The 20,881-nt window shown below is 33.5% G+C and overlaps 1 protein-coding gene across 3 annotated transcripts in view; it reads left to right on the top strand.

Annotated features, from left to right (window-relative positions):
- LOC114330477 (calcium uniporter protein, mitochondrial) overlaps window positions 1-20,881 on the top strand; it is a 620,188-nt gene that overhangs the window by 550,768 nt on the left and 48,539 nt on the right. For all 3 annotated transcript variants that reach the window (XM_050662491.1, XM_050662490.1, XM_050662492.1), the window contains one exon: window positions 8,547-8,850. In XM_050662491.1, coding sequence (XP_050518448.1) covers window positions 8,547-8,850 — 304 coding nt within the window. The remainder of the gene's footprint in view (window positions 1-8,546; window positions 8,851-20,881) is intronic.

Here is a 20,881-nt window from a genome sequence, read left to right as displayed (position 1 = left end):
AATACCCCAAAAAATTTCCTTTTAATAGCAGCCTGCTTGACTATAATTTTAAATATATCTGTAGGATAGAGCAATTAGAAAAAAAAATACAATCAAAACCGTTTTTGTTTGAAATTAAACCAAGTTATTTTCATTTATTTTATTTTAATTTATTTTAATTTCATTTATTTTTTTTAATTTATTTTATTTATTTTTAATTTATTTTAATTTATTTTTTTTAATGAAGTACAAATCGCTCAACCTTTTTGGAACCTCCAGAACAAATTATACAATCAAACCCATTTCTTTCAGAAATTAAAACACTAAAATCTTTTTATTTCGGCTCGTTTCACTTCAACTTCGAAAAGTAATTCTCGTTAACTATAAATCTTTGCTCTCCGTCTCCAAAAATTTGTTAAAACTCCCAGAAAGGGAGCTCAAGAAGCATACTTCGAGCGTTTTGAATAAAATATTTGTGAAGTTCATTAACGCACAATACCCCAAGAAATTTTCTTTTAATAGCAGCCTGCTTGACTTTAATTTTAAATACATCTGTAGAATAGAGCAATTAGAAAAAATATACAATCAAAACCGTTTTTGTTTGAAATTAAACCAAGTTATTTTCATTTATTTTATTTTAATTTATTTTAATTTCATTTAATTTATTTCATATATTTTATTTTTTTTATTTTATTTTTTTTATTTATTTCATTTTAATTTATTTTATTTTAATTTTTTTTTAAATTTATTTTTTCCTAATGAAGTACAAAACGCTCAACCTTTTTGGAACCTCCAGAACAAATTATACAATCAAAACCGTTTCTGTTTGAAATTAAAACACTAAAATCCTTTTATTTCGGCTCGTTTCGCTTCAACTTCGAAAAGTAATCCTCGTTAACTATAAATCTTTGTTCTCCATCTCCAAAAATTTGTTAAAAGTCCCAGAAAGGGAGCTCAAGAAGCCTACTCGACGAGTTCGAGCGTTTTGAATAAAATATTTGTGAAGTTCATTAACGCACAATACCCCAAGAAATTTCCTTTTAATAGCAGCCTGCTTCACTTTAATTTTAAATACATCTGTAGGATAGAGGGATGATATAATGGCCGATAATTTGATACACAATGACGTCGTGTTTTATAATTAGCTTCCACGGGGTTCCGCAGTTACTAAGGATCGGTAGAACTATTGAAGAACATTTATAATTAACTGAGGGTATCTTAAACGGGATGGTTTTTATCTCGATTTTCTAAAAAAAATAGTAACAGAGACTCATTAAAAAAAGACGAAAATATAACAAAAATTTAACGAAAAATAGTTTACGGGTGATCTGAGGTCGGGAAGTGGATGGAGGTGAGTTTTTTAAGGGTAAAAACTGTTTATCTGTCCAATGGAAGAAAAGCTAAACGATAAAGTTTTATGTAATAAAAAGATCTACAACTTTTTATTTACACTTTTTTCGTGCAACTTTTAAATGTGTGCGAAAAATTCAAATAACCGAGTTTTTGGTTTTGTATTTTCATCTTCTTTCTGCACTTCTGTCTGTTCGACACACTGTCGAAGAGTGTGTCAAAGAAATATTACGCGACGCCACATCGAGATTTCGACGCTGTGCTTCTGCTAGTCTCCCACACCCCACGGAATTCTTATAGGACAAATGGTCAACGGTATTATCATTGACACCGGTCACTACCGTTGATCGAAAAATTCATTACTGCCCGCACCATAGCAGATCTTCTTTCTTTACTTATTGCGAGGACGGCGATAATTTGACGCTATTATTTTTAACTGACGGCGTTGTACGCGTTGTTAGTCTGGGGACAGTGTCAGATAACATCCTACAACGTGCGGTGGTCAAAATATGCCCGCTCTCTCTCCTGTCGTTTCCCCATTACTGAGGATCGTGATTTCTTCCAATATTCCTAACAATGTTTCTCCATTGGTCTCTATCTTCAGCTGCTCTAAGAGCTTTGCAGAATGAGTTTCCAGCTGAATGCTTTATTTGGTCAGACCATCTAGTTGGTGATCGTCCTCTTGATCTTCTCCCCGGAACGTTTCCAGAAACAATTAATCTCTCCAAACTGTCGTCACCTCTGCGAACCACGTGACCAAATAATTGCAGAATTCGTTGCAGACATATTGTGGACAGCCTTTTTTTTAATGTTGAGTTGGTTTAGAATGGAAACGTTTGTCCTATGAGCTGTCCAAGCTATGCGCAAGATTCTTCTCCAGCACCACATCTCAAAGGCATCCATTCTTTGGCGCTCGCATGCGCGAAGTGTCCAAGTCTCTGCTCCGTATAGAAATATTGAGAATACAAGGGCATTCACCAGTCTCATATTGATATTTTGATACATAGATCTGTCTTTCCAAACTTTAGTTAGGCGACTCATCGCATTTTTTGCCATACCAATACGTCTCCGAACTTCTGATTCACAGTTACCATCGTTAGTTATACTAGACCCGAGATAGACAAAGGTGTTTACTATCTGTTATTCCTGTAATATGTTAGTCAGTTGAATAGTGTCAAATCTGTCGACCACCAATATTTTTGTCTTAGCTTTATTGATTTTCAGACCAACTTTATTGCTTTCGTACTCAACTCTTCGCAGAAAATCAAACATTTCTTGCTTATTTGCTGCTATAAGTGTAGTGTCATCAGCAAATCTTAAATTGGAGATTTTCCTACCAGCTACTGTTACTCCACCGGCCCATCCTTCTAAAACCATCCTCATGACATGTTCACCATAAATGTTAAATAAGTCAGGTGACAACACGCATCCTTGTCTAACACCTCTCTCGGTCTTCAATTGGTTTGAGAACTTCTGATCTAGTCGTACTGTCGCTGTATTAGACTGGTACAGATTTTTAATAAGTGTCACCAGGTGCATTGGTGCGCCCATTTCTATTAAAATTGACCACAGATTTATCCAGCTTACACAATCAAATGCCTTTTGGTAGTCAACGAAGCATATAATCATAGGTACTTGAAATTCTCTAGACTTTTCAATGAGTTGTCTCAGGTTCAGGATTTGTTCCCTTGTACCTTTACCCTTTACAAACTCCGCTTAATTGCCCACGCCTAATTGCTAATCAATATTTTTTTGTTCTTACTTCATTCGTGTATTATTATATCTTTATTTCATGTTCATCCTTACTCTTATAATTTCAGCTGTATTTAAAAATATTCGTTTTTAGGGAGGGAGAATGTTTGTTCTGTTTTATCTATTACCTTAGTATGCGGTTGCTCTTGCACTGAGCAAGATTACTATCGCAAAGACGAGTCAGCAGTAGGGTAACACTAACCTATCTCACAACGTGCAACGGTCTAAACCCAGTTCTTGTTTACTGTCTCCAGCAAAATAATCGAAAGCTTGGCGAATTCTGCTTTGCTGTGGTACGAAGAGCCGACATCAAAGAATAAAAGAGCAACGTCGCTATGAACGCTTCGCCGCCATAAGCCAGTAACTTCTAAAAAATATTCTGAAATGGCTTGAAATATAAATTAAAATAATAACTAAAATTAATTCTTTGGCTCTTATTTCAATATTGATACCCCGTTTTCTTTTATTCTTGGCCATATCCTATAACAAATGTTACAGCAACACGTTAGCAAGGGTGTGATATATGCCACACCTATAAATTAAACACTAGTTATCCTAAACTTAAGCTTCTGACAACCACTTCATCAAAACTCAGCCCAACGTCACGCATTTGGAGGGTTGTTTATGTGTTTCATTTGTTCCGTTTCGCAATGCACCATTACATATTGATGTTGCAGTCCGTCTGCGTGTGTCAGTGTTCAGTGTCGACAGATAATCCATTCATTCTTCGTCAAAGTAATTTAATTATTCTTAAATAACGACGGTAGGGAATTCACACTAACGTGGCGTGTTAGCTGGCTTTTTATTCTCAAAGATGTTGTTTTGTCCAGGGACACTAGCGTACAAGCTGGCTGGCCTCAGCACGCGATATCTCTTGGGAGAGTTCGTATAAACTACTAATTTCCGAACTTTGGAAACTAGTTATACGTTTATTTGGGAATTTGTGACATCAAATAATCCGGGGGATAACATTTGAATATTCTTTATGGTGTGATGTGATGAGAATAATTATTTAGATTTCTAAATGAGTCGCCCAGTTACAAAACTCGTTATGTCCATTTTTCATAATTTTCAGAAACATAAAAAACTGTAGAATAAAGAGTAATGTATACTGAAAGCTCCTTTCACATTTTTACTAAAGGTACGTACATTATAATACAGTGCGTCCATAAAGTAACGCATAAATTCATTATTTCGTAAACCGGCGACTTTTTAAGGAAAAATCCCGACACAGGTCGATTTTTATTTTTAATTTCCGATTTTTTGGCATATCTATCATACTAGTGACGTCATCCATATGGGCGTGATGACGTAATCAATGATTTTTTTAAATGAGAATAGGGGTCACGTGATAGTTAATTTGAAAGGGTATTACATTCCATAATATAAACATTATCATAATTATTTATACAAGTTGTTCAAAAAAACATTTTATTAATTAAAATAATTGAGACAAAAACAAGAATGTATGCAATTTGTCTAATTCAAAATACGTTTTAATGTTGTTAGAAAACAGGAAAAAATGATTTGACAAATAAATATTGTTTTTCGCTTAAATTCAATGTTTAAGCTTCCACCCACTTGCCTCTTGCCAGTTTGAATATTTCGTTTAAGCGAAAATCAATGTTTATTTGTCAAATAATTTTTTGTTTGTTTTCTGACAGTAGTAAAACGCATTTTGAATTAAATAAATTACATACATTCTTCTTTTTGTTTCAATTATTTTAATTAAAAAAGGTTTTTTTTTAACACCCTGTATAAATAATTATGTTAATGTTTAAATTAGTGAATAGAGAATTGAATACCCTTTCAAATGAGCTATCACATGACCCCTATTCTCATTTAAAAAAATCATCGATTACGTCATCACGCCCAGATGGATGACGTCACTAGTATGATATATATTCCAAAAAATCGGAATTTAAAAATAAAAATCGGCCTGTTTCGGGATTTTTCCTTGAAGTCGCCGGTTTACGAATTAACGAATTTATGCGTTACTTTATGAACGCACTGTATATGTCCAGTGTCCTAAAAAATATATGTTAACATTTAGGGGGGTTTTAACGGGGGTTAATTTTGGACATAACGAGTTTTGCTACAGTATACTGGATTAAACGAGTTTTACTGCACTATATGGGAGAGAAAGATTAAAATAAAGAGAGAGATCATTTTAAGTACTTAAGTTTATTGTAACAAAAATGTTTCAGTAAAATGTGTAAATTATTTCAGTTTAAATCTATTAAATGTCCATGTTCATATTGCTAACTCTTCTCCAGCATCATCGACCTCAGCAATGTCTGATTCGTTGTATTGAGGAGCTGAAAGGGCTTTCTGTTGGTCAAAAAGTTTTTTAAAGAAAGTGACATCCTGGTTATGTTCCCATTCCTTGGTAAAATGGTTTGTCAAAAGTGTATTCAAGTCCTTTAATTTAAATTTTTTTAGGTACACCTTCCTTCACAGGTTTCAGATTCAAAGTTGACAACTGTTTTAAATTCAAAGATATTTTTATGCTCTTTTCAACGCCGTTATTACATTTTTGAAAAATTAAAATATACCGGGTGAAAGAATTGAAGAAATAAACAAAATATTTTTACAAAGAAAACTAGTAAAAACACAACTTCTGGTAAACCGATTCTTCTGGTTCAACACATTGATCTTTCTCGTCAAGAAAAGAACCTATACACCAAATTTGGTTGAAATCGGACTTTTCGTTCAAAAGTTATCGTGCTATTAGTCACATATATATAGTCGCCATTTTGAATGCCGCCATTTTTGTAAAAGGCAAAATCTGAGATGGCCTCATATCTAAATTTGAACCTTTGTATGTGCAGCATATGTGGTTCCAATTATATGCTTTTACCATTAAATGCACAATAATTCTTATATTTGCACGAATCTGCCGCACACAGCTACATGTGAAGATAAGTTATGCTTTTATTAAATGGTAATTAACATAACTAAAAAGTTCAAAATATTTCCTAAAAATATTTTTAACCTATTTTTAATGCCGGTATTACCTTTTTGAAAAATTAATATATACAGGGTGTAACGATGTGATGCCTCGGCGGGCGATGAGCTGCTGTTACCGGAGGGGACTGATGGAGTGTCCGTGTTTGCGCATTCCTTCTTCACGGCACCGCTGGGGGAAACCGAAGGAGAGGGCATCGAGAGCATATTTAAGGCGAGCTAGGAGAATGAGAAAATCAGTCATGGTTCGTGTATTGAACTTACTATGGCTCAACAGCTGATGCCTCGCGTATTGAACGAGCTTCAGCTGGCCTGGCAAAGATGCGCCGTTTGTGAGGCGGAACTATGCCTAGGTAGACGCCACCGTAGTGACGTGGAGTCTTGCCACAATCGTTATCGCAGTAGGCGGTAGTAGCGAGGAACGAGTGACTGCATTGAAGTGAAATGCCGTCTCCAGGCTACGTTGTTTTAACGTAGCGAGATTATTATTGTATATATTGATTATCGTATTATTTCGATGTTGCTATTATGATCGGATAACTATAATAAAGTTTAATATTGTTTTTCCTTTGCAGAAGATGGAATTATATTTTATTTTATTTGTTTTAAACTGTATATAATTACCTTTAATATATTTGCTTTATTTTTAAATTGTGTTTTACTGAGTCTGTCGTCCTTAAAAGAACTACCCGTTACAAGGGAAAAAGAATTGAACAAAAACAAACATATTTTAACATAAAAAATCAGGAAAAACACAACTTCTTGTAAACCGATTTTTCCAGTTCAAGAGCTCAATCTTACACAACAAAAAATGAACCCAAATATCAAATTTGGTTGAATTCGGACTTTTCGTTCAAAAGTTATCGTGCTATTAGTTACATATGTATCGTCGCCATTTTGAATGCCCGCCATTTTTGTAAAAGGTAAAATCTGACATGGCCTCATATCTAATTTTGAACCTTTATATGTGTAATATGTGTAGTCCAAATTATATGCTTCTATCATTAAATGCACAATTCTTGTAATATTTGCACGAATCTGCCGCACTATTAGAGGCAAGGCACAATGTACAGACAGCTGTTTCCGTTTAGGACTTCATCAGTGTAGATGCGTGCCCGCCTCTGAATCAAAACGCAACGAGATTGTCTTTTTAAAGGGAATTTCAAAAATGGATTGAAATCCACTATTAGGATGTTGCTGCGACATCTATTAAAGAAAATAGGAAAATCCCAGATACAGAATCCATTATTAAATATAATAATAGACAATAATTAAAATCTGAAACTTTCCTTATTAGACCCTCCTTCTGTTAATATCCCAAATGTATGCCTTTTACAATTTATAAGGCATAGAGACGACGAATATAGAAGGCGGAAAGGATTCTACAATATGCAATCACATTCCGCTTTCATTCGTCTAGGACCTAGGAAAAGGTACGAAGAAACATTGTTAGTACTCACAATCTGAGTAAAGATAGAAGTGAATTAAAAGTCAATTATTAACTGTCACATTTAGGGCCGGTTGTTCGAACGCTAATCAAGAAGTTGATTATAATCAATCATTTATTGTAATCAATTTTCTTGATGGGAATCAAATCGCATCATGAAAAATACATGTAAAACACTAATCAGTTATTGATTGTAGGTAAAACAGTAATTAAAATATAGGCGCAGCTCTTAAATTATTAAAAATTGCTTATTATTATTATTGATTTGTAAGTAAGAACAAGAAATTAACATCAGAAAGAGTTTAATTATGTTTTATTTTAAATTAAAACCAAAATAATAAAATAAATCAGTCAACATAACCTTAAAATGCGACATCTGTCAGAAGTAGGCTTAATCAAATATAATTGTAATTAAATATTTGATAATGATCAGTTTTGATTAGCGTTCGAACAACCGGCCCTTAGGGCCGGTTGTTCGAACGCTAATCAACAATGATCACTATCAAATATTTAATTACTGTCACCAAAACTGTCAATGTCAACTTTTATTGGGTTGCTGAAAACATAATTGATTATAATTATGAGATTAGTTAATCAATTAACATAACAATTATTAACATAATTGATTAAGTAATTTCATAATTATAATTAATTATGTTTTCAGCAACCCAAACAAAGTTGACATTGACAGTTGGTGACAGTAATTAAATATTTGATAATGATCATTGTTGATTAGCGTTCGAACAACCGGTCCTTAGTGTCTAAATAATAAATAATAAAATTCCTTTAATTAATTTTAAAAATATAACGTACGCATGTAATTTGTTTAAAATATAAATAATAAATCATATAAATCATAAAATTATCCGGGAGTCATTGTGACTTAACATATTGAATTGTCTCGGACCAACTGCACGACGTGTCATATAGGCTTTTATAAGATTAGATATAATTGGCTTCTCAACGAAGAGTATTGTTAAAATATTCAAATACTCCCCTGAATTTAATTGAACTTGTTAAACATCTTCTTAAATGTTTGTTTTTGTTTCAGACGTGACCGTGGAATACCACAAAGGACTGCCTCAAATCACAGTGCCCTTGCCGAGTCGAAAAGAAAGATGTAAATTCACGTTAAAACCGATAACGAATACCGTGGGGGACTTTCTCGAAATGTTAAAACGCGAAGATAAGGGCATCGACAGGGTGGTGTGCAAAAGCCGCGACGGTACTCGAATAGCGTCTTCCAATACGATAGAGACTTTATTAGACGACGATTTTAAGTTAGTTATAAATGATTCTTGTTATAATGTTATGTCGCCGAAACACGAAAGGGTCACGGGAGAGGAAATTCAAAGGTGAGTTTTGTTCATTTTGTTATTTTTGTATAAAGTAGAGTTTTTGTTTCTGTAAAGATTTGTATTATATTGTGGTGTAAAAAATTCTTTCGTGACTCTACCAGAAATTTCCAAGATTTTGTTTGCAATAAATAAAATTGTTTGCATTAACATTAATAGAATTCTCTAGTGGGTCAGTGACAGGTAGCTAACGTAACTTTGGCTGATTAATAGCCTACTAGGATTTCAATCCTAGTGTCTGTCAATGTTCTATATAGTATTAGGTATCTATTAGGTAATAAGCTTATTATTCCCTGTAAAATTTGCAAAAGTTTCTTGTTTTACAAAAAAATTCTCCCGAAACCACATCAAAGAAGTACTTGCTACGAGCCATAAAGAATTGGAGACTACTGAGCCAATATTAACAAACGACCTGATTCCCCTCAGAAGATATTTCCGCCGCTGAAGATTGCAGATCAATGCAGCCAAGACGGAAGTATCGTGCTTTCATTTAAACAACAGAATGCCCACCTACCAATTAAAATTCCACTTTGACGACAGACTCTTGAGCTTTACTAAACACCCAAAATATCTAGGTTTGACATTAAGCTTTAAAGAACATGTTACAAAGACGACTGAAAAACAGAATACGAAATAATATTCTGCAAAAGTTATGCGGTACTACATGGAGTTCCTCAGCGACTACACTTAGATTGACAGGACTAGGATTCGTTTATCTCATTGCGGAATACTGTACACCGGTTTGGCTCTCAACAGCCCGCACACCAAACATGCATAATCAAGGCCACGCCAACGTACTGGTGACCAGCACTGGGCCGAAAACCTTGTCAAAGAGTACAGAAAAATTAACGCCGATCCTGTGCTCCGCTCTCACGTTGGTATCATAGGCAGAGACATAAGTAGGCTTTGTTCAAGACCGCTAGACTCTGCAAGAATTCTAATTGAAAGTAACTTCAAGAGAACCGACCGTTGGCGAGATGAATGGGAGAAGAATGCACCACCTGCCACCCGCAATATGCCATGTATTACAAGCAAGCCAGAAGATTTCGACCAACCAAGACGAATCTGGGCCACATGGAACAGAATAGGAACAAACCGTGGCAACTGGTTTAACCTCAAATATTCAGATTTCATATTAAACAATAGTTTTATCACCCGGTACGATATTCTAAAGCGAGCTCTACACTCTCGCGAAGTTACTCGATGAAGTACTAGGGAAAGTTGTCCGAAGTGCATCGCTACACACTCGTTCAACGAGGAATACATTCGCGCGGGGAGAAACTAACTTCGAGTCCTTTGACTCGATCGCAAAAACCGACACTGAATGGGAGTAGCTCGAGGCGAAGCGAAGTCGTATGAAGTATCTCTCTACACTCTCGTGCTCGCTGACCTTTGATCAACTTCGCGAGTAGTATAGTGAGCGCTTAACGAAATCGTATTGTTGAATACTGACATGTGCGACTTATTAATTTATTTGGTTATTGCAAATCGTAAATAATATTTTGCTTATTGCACATCAGTGCTGATGTTAATTAAAAACATTTCTTTGTTCTTTGTATTAATAATAAATTAAAGCGTGGATAGCTGACTCAAAATTCAATTCTATAAAACAACGTTACAGGACAAAGGACAGTCTCATTGCTATTACAATTACAGCCAAGAGAGTAGGTTATCCATTGGGACCGTGCAAGTTCGTTAGAGCGACGCCTGGTGTCATAGCTCAGTAACATTTTTCGCACTTTTAATTGTATTGGCCAATTATATCAGTCCTGGTTACTGGATAATTGTCAAGGCCATAGCCCAAAAACGGATAAAAAGAAAAAGTAAGATTGAGGTTATGATATTAAAAGGAAACATTGTATGGAAATCCACTTTTCTCTTTGTATTAATAATTTGTGCTTAGAAGTTGGAAACGAATAGAACTTGAATTGACAATTCTTTGTTGTATTTTTACAATTTATAACACAGCATTTGCGAAATCCCATTTTCTTCAATGACAGTAGGTATAAAATATGTCAATATGACAATTTCAATAATTGACAATATGAATTAAAGAAAGTTTCAAGATTTCTCCGCTACTCGTGCACGATCGTTTCTCGTATCCCCTCCAAGTACTTGCACACAGCTAATAAACTATATTGTATGTATTATTGTATATATAAACCATATATTTGGGGATTGGTGGTTTCAATTACGTCCAGAAGTCCAACCAACTCCCGCAACAATCAAGGCTCATCTTGCTGAACCTTTTCATGGTCCTTCGAACCGGATCTTTCCGAGAAGTCGAAAAGTCTTTCCTAAATCTCAGGCCTTGGATCCTGAGCTGTTTGCTTTAACTTTAGTTTGTTAGTTGTATTATTATCAAGCACTTTCGTAGAAAAATTTTGACTTCATCACTGCGAATGGTTTATTTTCAAGCATGCTTTATGATTGTAAATCACTCTCAATGTTAATGTTAAAGTTTTATTTAAATATTATCGTTAAAGTGTTAAATTGTCCGGGGCTTGGGGTAGCAGTATATTTCTAGTATCTAGTTACCCAACTGCAGAAAGACACAATTCACGCCAAAACGTAAACCCTCGAGATTTACATTTCTCCTGCAGGTAAATTATCTTTCCAGACACTTACACCGTTGAGTTGAATACGTCTTTTCGTTATACATGCACATTCCGTGTCGGAAAATGTGGGTTTAGGCGATGGATATAGTGGTTAGAGATCTCAGTTGTATAGTGCCTTTAGAGATATTGATTTCTATGAGATAACTGAGTTAATGTGGGTATACCGAATATGCCACAATTCCGCAAGCTATGAAGGCGAGATACAGAATTTCAATACACATCGTAGATACAGTGCATCTAAAAATTTAAAAAGTGACTCGAGTTTTTCGTATAAATGCATCAGAAATTACTCCGATATAAACATAGCTTCAAAAGTTATGCATCAACTAAAATTATGCTCATTTTCATAGTTGATTTTTTCGTGAACAGATTAACGGACTCCGCTAATTTTTTTTTATTATTTTAGATTTTTCGTTAGTATTTACACAGTTGTGAAAAGGTTTACTCATACTTCTTTTTTGAACTTATACCGGGTGGAAGAAGAGAAATGCTTTTCTTATGTTAAGTTTGAGACAACCTGTAGTAATGACAAGGTATAAGTATGGGTATACATCAAATCGTATTGTAGTCTTACATTTTGTAAACATTCTGTTTTTTGGGGTATACATCAAATCGTATTGTAGTCTTACATTTTGTAAACATTCTATTTTTTGAATGTCCCGGATATTTTTAGAAACAAAGAATACTGTTTTTTCTTTAATATGCCATGTTTTAACTGAAACAAAACTAAATTAACAATAAAAACAGATAACAAAACATTAAAAACAGAAATACACATAACTTAAACACTTCTGGTCGACACCTTAAGAGTTATTTGTGAACCAATGAGCGGTCCCAGCGCAACATAAGAGAGACGAGATTGTTTAACCCCTTAATGCACAATTTTTTTGAAAAAGACCTGCCAAAAAATATCAATTTATTTTTAATGTAAAAAGCGATCCTATTGCGCAGGTCAGTGCAACTAACACTTGCATTTATCCGATAACTGAAGTATTCGTCACGAAACTGTCACTGGACGATTACAATTTTTGTTATAATAATCGGAATGACGATGCGATGAATGATAATTTTTTGCCGAAACGTATTTTGTTTACTGCGCAGGAGCGTGATATACAGTATGTCCCTGTAAGTTGTATCCATATGGAAAACTTTATTATTAATTTTACGAAAAAAAGTTATTCTTCATAAAAAGCTCTGCTTTGTCCAAAACCTAAAATTTAACCATCAAATGTCAAATTTTTTTAATATTATACGAGGTATGTCAAAAAGTTTGAATTTCACTCAAGAGTAAAGTAGCATTATTTTTCACAATATTGAAAATTGCTATTAGGAAAAGTTGTTTGGAATTAAAAACTATATTCTAGTATGCAATATCCTTCTAATTGAAAATTTTTTTTTTTTAAATTTTGGATAACTAACATTATTTTCAGTTATTTTAATTCAGATAACTCTTTTATTATTAATTTTACGAAAAAAAATGATTCTTAATAAAAAGTTCTGCCTGGTCTAAAACCTTAAATACAACCATCTTATGTCAAATTTTATCAATTTTATACGAGGTATGTCAAAAAATATGAATTTCGCTCAAGAGTAAAATACGTTTATTTTTCACAATAGCGAAAATTGTTATTATGAAAAGTTATTTAGAATTAAAAACTATGTTTCATTGTGTAATTACATCCTTTTTATTGAAATATTCTGAACTATAAAGGTACTTTACTTTTGATCTAAATTTATTTTTTTGACATACCTCGTATAAAATTGATAAAATTTCATATAAATAGTTGTATTTTAGGTTTTAGACTATCCAGAACTTTTTATTGGGAGTGACTTTTTTTCGTAAAATTAATAATAAAAGAGTTATCAGAATTGAAATAACTGAAAATAATGTTAGTTATCCATAATTTTTCAAAAAAAAATTTTTTCAATTAGAAAGATGTAATTGCATATTAGAATATAGTTTTTAATTCCAAACAACTTTTCATAATAGCAATTTTCAATATTGTGAAAAATAAAGCTACTTTACTCCTGAGTGAAATTCAAACTTTTTGACATACCTCGTATAATATTTTAAAAAATTGATATTTGATGGATAAATCTTAGATTTTGGACCATGCAGAGCTTTTTATGAAGAATAACTTTTTTCTGTAAAATTAATAATAAAAAAGTTTTCCATATGGATACAACTTACAGGGACATACTGTATATTTTGAAATATGAGCGAATCAGAATATGACTACGCAAATTTGTCAGAAAGCGGCTCACAAGAAAGAGATAAGTCGTAAGTGATAAGTACAAAAAGGATTATAATATTTTATACTGGAATAAGTAAGTGTTACAGTTTACAATCCCATGTAAATGATAAATATCAATAAAACAACTGTTTTTTTTGCTTTCACATTATTATTTTCAATTCTCGATTGCATTTGAGTGTGAAAAACTATAGTAATATTAAATCGACGCCGCTCGAATTATCTCGAGTGTGCACAGTTTGGCCAGTTTAGCGCACTCAAGTTAACTCGAGTGTGCACGTTAAGGGGTTAATGGAGGCTCTGTGATGGTTTGGGGTGGAATTTATTTGAGAGTAAGTACGGATTTAGTGTCTACGTGGAGGCTCTTTAAATAGCGACAGGCACATTGCACAAATTTTCTTTCTTTGAACACTTTGTTCCTTTCGCACTATACAGTACGTAAATCGTTTAGCTGGACATAGGGAACATACATTGTATATATTTAGATACATAAATACATACTGTTGTGATCTGCTTCTTATTTATTTATATTAATTATTATTTATTTAATTAATCATTTAATTGTCGCAAATCATATATCAAAATTGAATAAAAAATCTCAGGGTGCCTTTTAATATATAAAAAAAAAACCAAATTATCTTACGTTATATTTATCTTCTCTCGTGGGTTCAGTATCTCTGAATTGATCCTAATCGGGATAAAATAGGGAAAAGAAATAAAGCAAACTATTAAGATAAAAATACAGAATTGTCTTTTATTTATCAAATTAATACTCTGAAAACTATCGAATCTAAAAAACCTGTGGACACAGATGTCCGAATGAAATTTATACCACTTAAAATTATTATCTTTACAAAAAAACAATTTATCGGTTTGTTCCCGATGACTTTGGTAAAACAAACTAAACCAAACAAATTTATGTCTTCGCAAGGTTACCTATATTTACTATTTATAGTTTGAAATATTGGAATTTTAATTCATATGCTTTTTACTCAAAAATTTATTTCCCGAACACAAAAATCTCTTTCACATAAATTGACTGACCTTTTGCTTCCCTCACTCGGATGTCTTCTCGTGACCCCAAACAGCTCTCCCTCGTTGATTATGTTAAAGGCTACTCATCAAAGCCTCCCTCCGTTGTCCAGCTTCAAAACTGTCAGCATACCAGCACTAATTCTCCAACAAACCGTGTTTCTTTGACACGTTCTCGATTCAACAAAACTCACAATACTACAGAATCAAAGAAGTATTTCGTCTCGATTTGATCTGTCTCTCGTTCCACTTTTCAACACTATTCTCCACTATCAACTAGCCACTGATATATGCTAACTATCTACTCCACTTAACACGTCGAAACCGCTCTTTCTCGCTGCCAACAACATAATGAATTATTTTTCACTCTCTCTCAATCATCCAATCCATCTTTTCCCCTTCCACATTCCAAGAATCAGAACATTGACTTTTCCATTTGACAAACAACAGTCACCCTCAAATTTGTTCCGACAATCCTAATTACTTTCGGAGAAACTCTCCCACATATACTCGTATTGAAATGAAGATATTAAAATTCCAACTTTCTTTTCAATTATCACTTTCGAGAAATTATACAGTAAACAATTTTTTTCCATTTTAAATCTAAATACATAGTTCTTTTCACTTTAATTATTCACAAAAGTCTTTAATGGTTCCGCGGAAAGCTCGTTAAAAGAGAAATCTATTTACATTCACTAAATTCTAATAAATTTTAAAACAGCTCAATATACAGGGTGTATCAAATTTATGTGCCCGCGTTATTTAAAAAAAATTTAATTTAATTTTCATTTTGCTTTTGATTGATAAATTTAAAACACAATAATACATTGTATTATATTGATATACTTGTGGCAACTGAGCTCTCTCGATGACAATATAGTTATTAGTCAAACTTGCCAACTCATTTCGACTGACACAAATAAACGTCAAAATATGACAATGTAGTCGCTAAATATTTTTGGCCTAAGGTAATGAAAAAACTGTTTAGTTTTGAAATTAGTTTTTAATTTTAGTTTAGTTTTATAAATATAAAAATTAAAGTAAAGTTAGTAACTCATTAATCATAAACTCTGTTTTTTATTTACCTATTATGGACAGCCTTGCTTCAAGAGTCACTTATTCTATTCGTTCTAACAGCTCTATTGCACCAAAAACTCGTTACTCGAACAGGCTTCAAGTAACACAGGCTAGCGCAGTTGCCACAATTCTCTCAATGTATATTCCCTATGTCCAGCTGAACGATTTACGTACTGTATATAGGAAATAATTTCATCTTAGTGTATGATAAGACATGGCCTCCTCGCGTATTGCATGTAGAGTGGAACCCCGATAAGTCGGCCCCCGATAACCAGGAAGTCCGGCTAACCCGGACCGACTTTTATCAGAGAAACATTTCAACAATAAAAATGTATGTATATAATATTTGAGAGATAATGGATATTTGTGTAATTTGAACTACATTATACGATAGTAAAAATGACTCATGGCACACGACGTTCATTGTCGTGTTATCGGAAACAACAGACACCTGTAGTATTCCTTCCTTTATTTCAAACGGTCTTAGCATTGTTTAAAAAAGACTAAAAGACTATTAAACAATTCTTTTTTAAACAATGGTCTTAGTCTTCACTGTTATTAAATAACATAACATCGTTGCGATTGATTGAGACCGTATTGTGTGTAGTACAGTCGTATTGTTCGCTTCCGTTCTGTAATCGTTCGTAAATATATTCAGATTTTGTGTTTGCGTGTTTTTTTGTCCACGTAATGGCAACAAAACGTAAAAATGTTGTAGTGACAATGGAAAAGAAACTAGAAGCATTAGGTAGAATTGATAAAGGCGAATCTTTAAAAACTATTGCAGCATCATATGGTGTCGGTACATCTACAGTATCGGATTGGCCGAAAAATAGAACTAAAATCCAAGAATTTTGTTTCAAAATGATAACAAAAGACAGTTTGGACAATCGGTGCAAAGCTAATAAACCTAAAAATGAGACTCTCGACGACGCTTTGTATGTGTGGTTTTGTGCGGAACGCGAACGTGGTTTACCATTGTCTGGACCAATTATTCAAGAATCGGCACTCAAGCTGAATAAAATGTTGCCTGATTGTGAACCAAAATTCCCTGCGAGTCAAGGTTGGCTGGATAGATGGAAAAAACGACATGGAATACGCCAACTATCTGTATTTTATTTATATCTTTGTCAAGTATACCGTATTTTATTAATTTTTACCATTTTCTCCGGCTAACTCGGATTTTCGATAACCCGGATCGGCCGCGGTCCCAATTAATCCGAGTTAACGAGGTTCCATTGTACCTTATTTAGTTAAAACACATAATAACGAGTAAAACCGACTACAGTCCGTCTAATTTACTTACCTTTGCGCGTCATTATCTACGTTAGAGATCTAAGTTGACATTGTTGCCCAATTACAAAAAATTCTTGAATTCATTTTAAATCAAATACATCACACAATTTTTGCGGAAGTGGATTATACAGCAAAACAAATTAATATTCAATGTAAATAAATAAAAACTTTAGAAATAGAAAACAAGAATTAAGTTATAATCTTACGTTAAAGTACATAATAAAAACAGTAAATATAATGAAACAAATACTTATAGTAAAGAATATAAACAAATATGAAGTGTCATCACTGCAACTGTCAAATAAATGTTAACAATTTATGCCAAAATATCTGTTTACGCACATTTATACTGATATCTGACAATACGAACCAGTACGCCAATGCGGTTAATATTAATACATATATGGTTCATTTTTTACTACCCCACGCTCTCAAGCAGAGGGGATTGAAGTTCACCAAAGGCAGATTCCAGAACCCCATTCGAGTCAAAACATTCAGAGAAGCAACACACATATTAACCTTTTATTTTTTAATACTGTTATATATCTAGTTTACCCAATATACGTTTAAATTCAAAAATATTAACAAGTGCGAAGTGATTTACGACCACCCATCAACCTTTTTCTTCAGCTTCGTATAAACAAACATTTTGGTCCTTCGAGCCGGATATATAATTAATTACCAGTGTCCTAGTGAGCGCAGACAGGCAGACAGACACGCCCAGTTTAAAAAAGGTCAGTGTTCACATTTTCATATACCTACCCTTAAAATATCTTGATTTATAAGTGCTGAAATCTGATAACAGAAACGTGGTATTTTATTTACGATAAGACATTTTTGAGTTTATGTTAAAAGATTTAATTGCTTCACGGGCAAACTGCATTTTTATCTTTTTTATGTCATAGACGGGGTGTCATTTTTATCTTTGACATTTTAAATATTTATAGTTTCGAATTTTGAACATTTTTAAGGGTTATTTAAACATTTATTTCACAAACTTTACAAACATTTTTTAAGGGTTATTTAAACATTTATTTTACAAATACGTTGGGCTCGAATCATTACACAATAATACATTTAATTACATTTATATTTTTCTTTAGACGCTTCTTCTTCTTTTATCAATTATTATAGGTAGTAGGTATTTTTACATTTTATAATTGTTGCATTTTACAATTTTTACATTTTTTGACATTATCTACATTAGGTACATACTATAATTTATTTTACATTTTATTTTACACCTTTCTTCTTCTTTAACAAATATTATAGTAGGTATTTTTGCATTTTACATTTCCTTTTACATTTATCTTCTTATTTGAATATTTATCACAATGTCAAAACAAAACAAAAAGGAAACAGAGCGTTTACAAACAGAACAGAACAAACGAACAACTATCAAAAATCACCTTACGAGATTTAGCGCATACTTTAACACCATTAAAACACAAGATCAGCCTGATTTAACGGAGTTAAATGCTAGACTTGTAAGGGCTGAAAAATTGATTGACCAATTTGAAGAAGCTCAACAAATCATCGAAAATTTGGACAGTAAGTGTGATGAGAATTATAGAACTGTTCATGAGCCAGAACGATGTAGTTTTGAGAACATGTTTCATGCGCTAATGGCCGAGGTAACACACTTTTTAAACACTAAAGCTCCTGATAACCCTGTCGACCATCAAGACAGTGCTAGCACATCAGGTTCTCGGGCGGGCAACCTTCTAAATTCGGTAAAGCTGCCTATCCTGAATTTGCCTTCGTATGACGGGAGCCTGGAAACCTGGATGTTTTTCCGTGACAGTTTTTCGTCCATAATACATGAAAACGATGCTCTAGCAAATGTCCAAAAATTCCATTACCTACAGCTCTCCTTGAAAGGGGAGGCTGCAGAAACAATCAGCTCGTTGCAAATATGTGATGCAAATTATGAAGTAGCATGGTCGCTTATTAAAGAACGGTTTGAAAACAAGCAACTTCTAATAAATTTTCACATCAAATCGTTATTTGACCTACCGGCATTACAACAAGAGTCACACACTGGACTTAGGCAACTTTTAAACGGGTTACAAAAACATTTAAATGCTTTGGAAGTTTTGGAACGTCCCACCGAACATTGGGATGATATTTTAATATACTTATTGACCAGCAAATTCGATAACGCTACCAGACGCTCTTGGGAGAACAAAATTAATGCTAGCGAAATTCGCACACTCTCTCAGTTGACTGAATTCTTAAAAGATAAATGTCGAATGCTACAAACGTTGGAAACCGAAACCAAACAGTCAAGTAATAAATCTAATAGTAACTTTAAACAAAGGGAAAAAACAAAGACCTTTCTTACTAACACAACAAAACAATGCGTTTTTTGTAACAATGACCATAACATTTATCATTGTGAATCATTTCTAAACTTAACACCTTCTGAACGTTTAAATAAAGCTAAAGGTTTACGATTGTGCATTAATTGTTTAAACAACAATCATTCGACAAAACAATGTCGCTCTTCCGGTTGCAAGAAATGTGGTAAGGTCCACAACACTCTGTTGCATTTTCCAAAGCAGCCAGTTCAACAAACTTCTGTAGAGGCTGACATTCCTATTGACATTCCACAGGCCAACGAGACTTCTTCTAACTATTCTTCTTTAACATGTCATTCACCTGCCAAATCACAAATTTTACTCTCTACTGCCATGGTTAAAGTAGCTGATAAAAATGGCAATCTACACGATTGTAGAGTTTTACTTGACAGCGCTAGCCAATCTAACTTTATTAGTCAACGTTTACACAACATTTTACAATTGCCTAAAACAAAGACTAACACATCTATATTTGGTATCGCTCAAATGCACAAAAACATTAACTATTGTGTGTCTGTTGAAATGAAATCGACAATAAATGATTTTAACAAGAAACTGACTTGCTTAATACTGCCTAACATCACAGGATGCACGCCACAATTTTCATGTGACCCTGCCACTCTGAATATCCCAAATCATATTACTCTTGCAGACAAACTTTTTTACAAACCCGCCAATATTGACCTACTTATTGGTGCGGACACGTTTTGGGACTTACTGTGCATTGGTCAAATTAAATTGGGAACCAACTATGGTCCCATGTTACACAAAACTAAACTGGGTTGGATTATTTCAGGCCCTATTTCTGCTACTAAGTCTTCTAATGATGCACAGAATTGCTACGTTTCGACTGAAACTGACTTCAACGAAACACATACACACTACGGCAAATTCTGTGAAACTTATTTCAAGGAGACGACTTCACAAAACAATGACGGTATATTTACTTTATCAATTTCTTACAAACATCCCCTTTCCTCTTGGGGGGACTCTACCAAACAACATATTAACTTACACCGCTTTTCCTCTTGGGTGGACTTTACAAAACAATTTCTCAACTTACTACTATTAATATTACTATTATTATTTACTATTTTTACCACTACTTCTAAAATTATACTTCAAAAACTTTGGAGATTAAAGATTTCATGGGATGAGTCTTTGCCCCATGACCTACACAGTTTGTGGTCAAACTACAGCTCACAGTTGTTGTCCATACTTAACGATCTTAAAATACACACACCTTTCTTTACCAAAATCATAACTCCATTCAACTGCATAGATTTTGTGATGCATTGGAGTATGCGTTTGGCCTACGATGTACTGACACAACTTGAGAAAATTAATCTTAAACTTATTTTGCTCCTAAATAAAGGTAGCTTCAATTAAGAGCGTC

This window comes from Diabrotica virgifera, chromosome 9 (genome assembly GCF_917563875.1).
Source record: "Diabrotica virgifera virgifera chromosome 9, PGI_DIABVI_V3a".
Lineage (NCBI taxonomy): Eukaryota > Metazoa > Arthropoda > Insecta > Coleoptera > Chrysomelidae > Diabrotica > Diabrotica virgifera.
The sequence above is the reverse complement of the archived record's forward strand: the minus strand, read 5'-3'. Positions and strand labels throughout refer to the sequence as shown.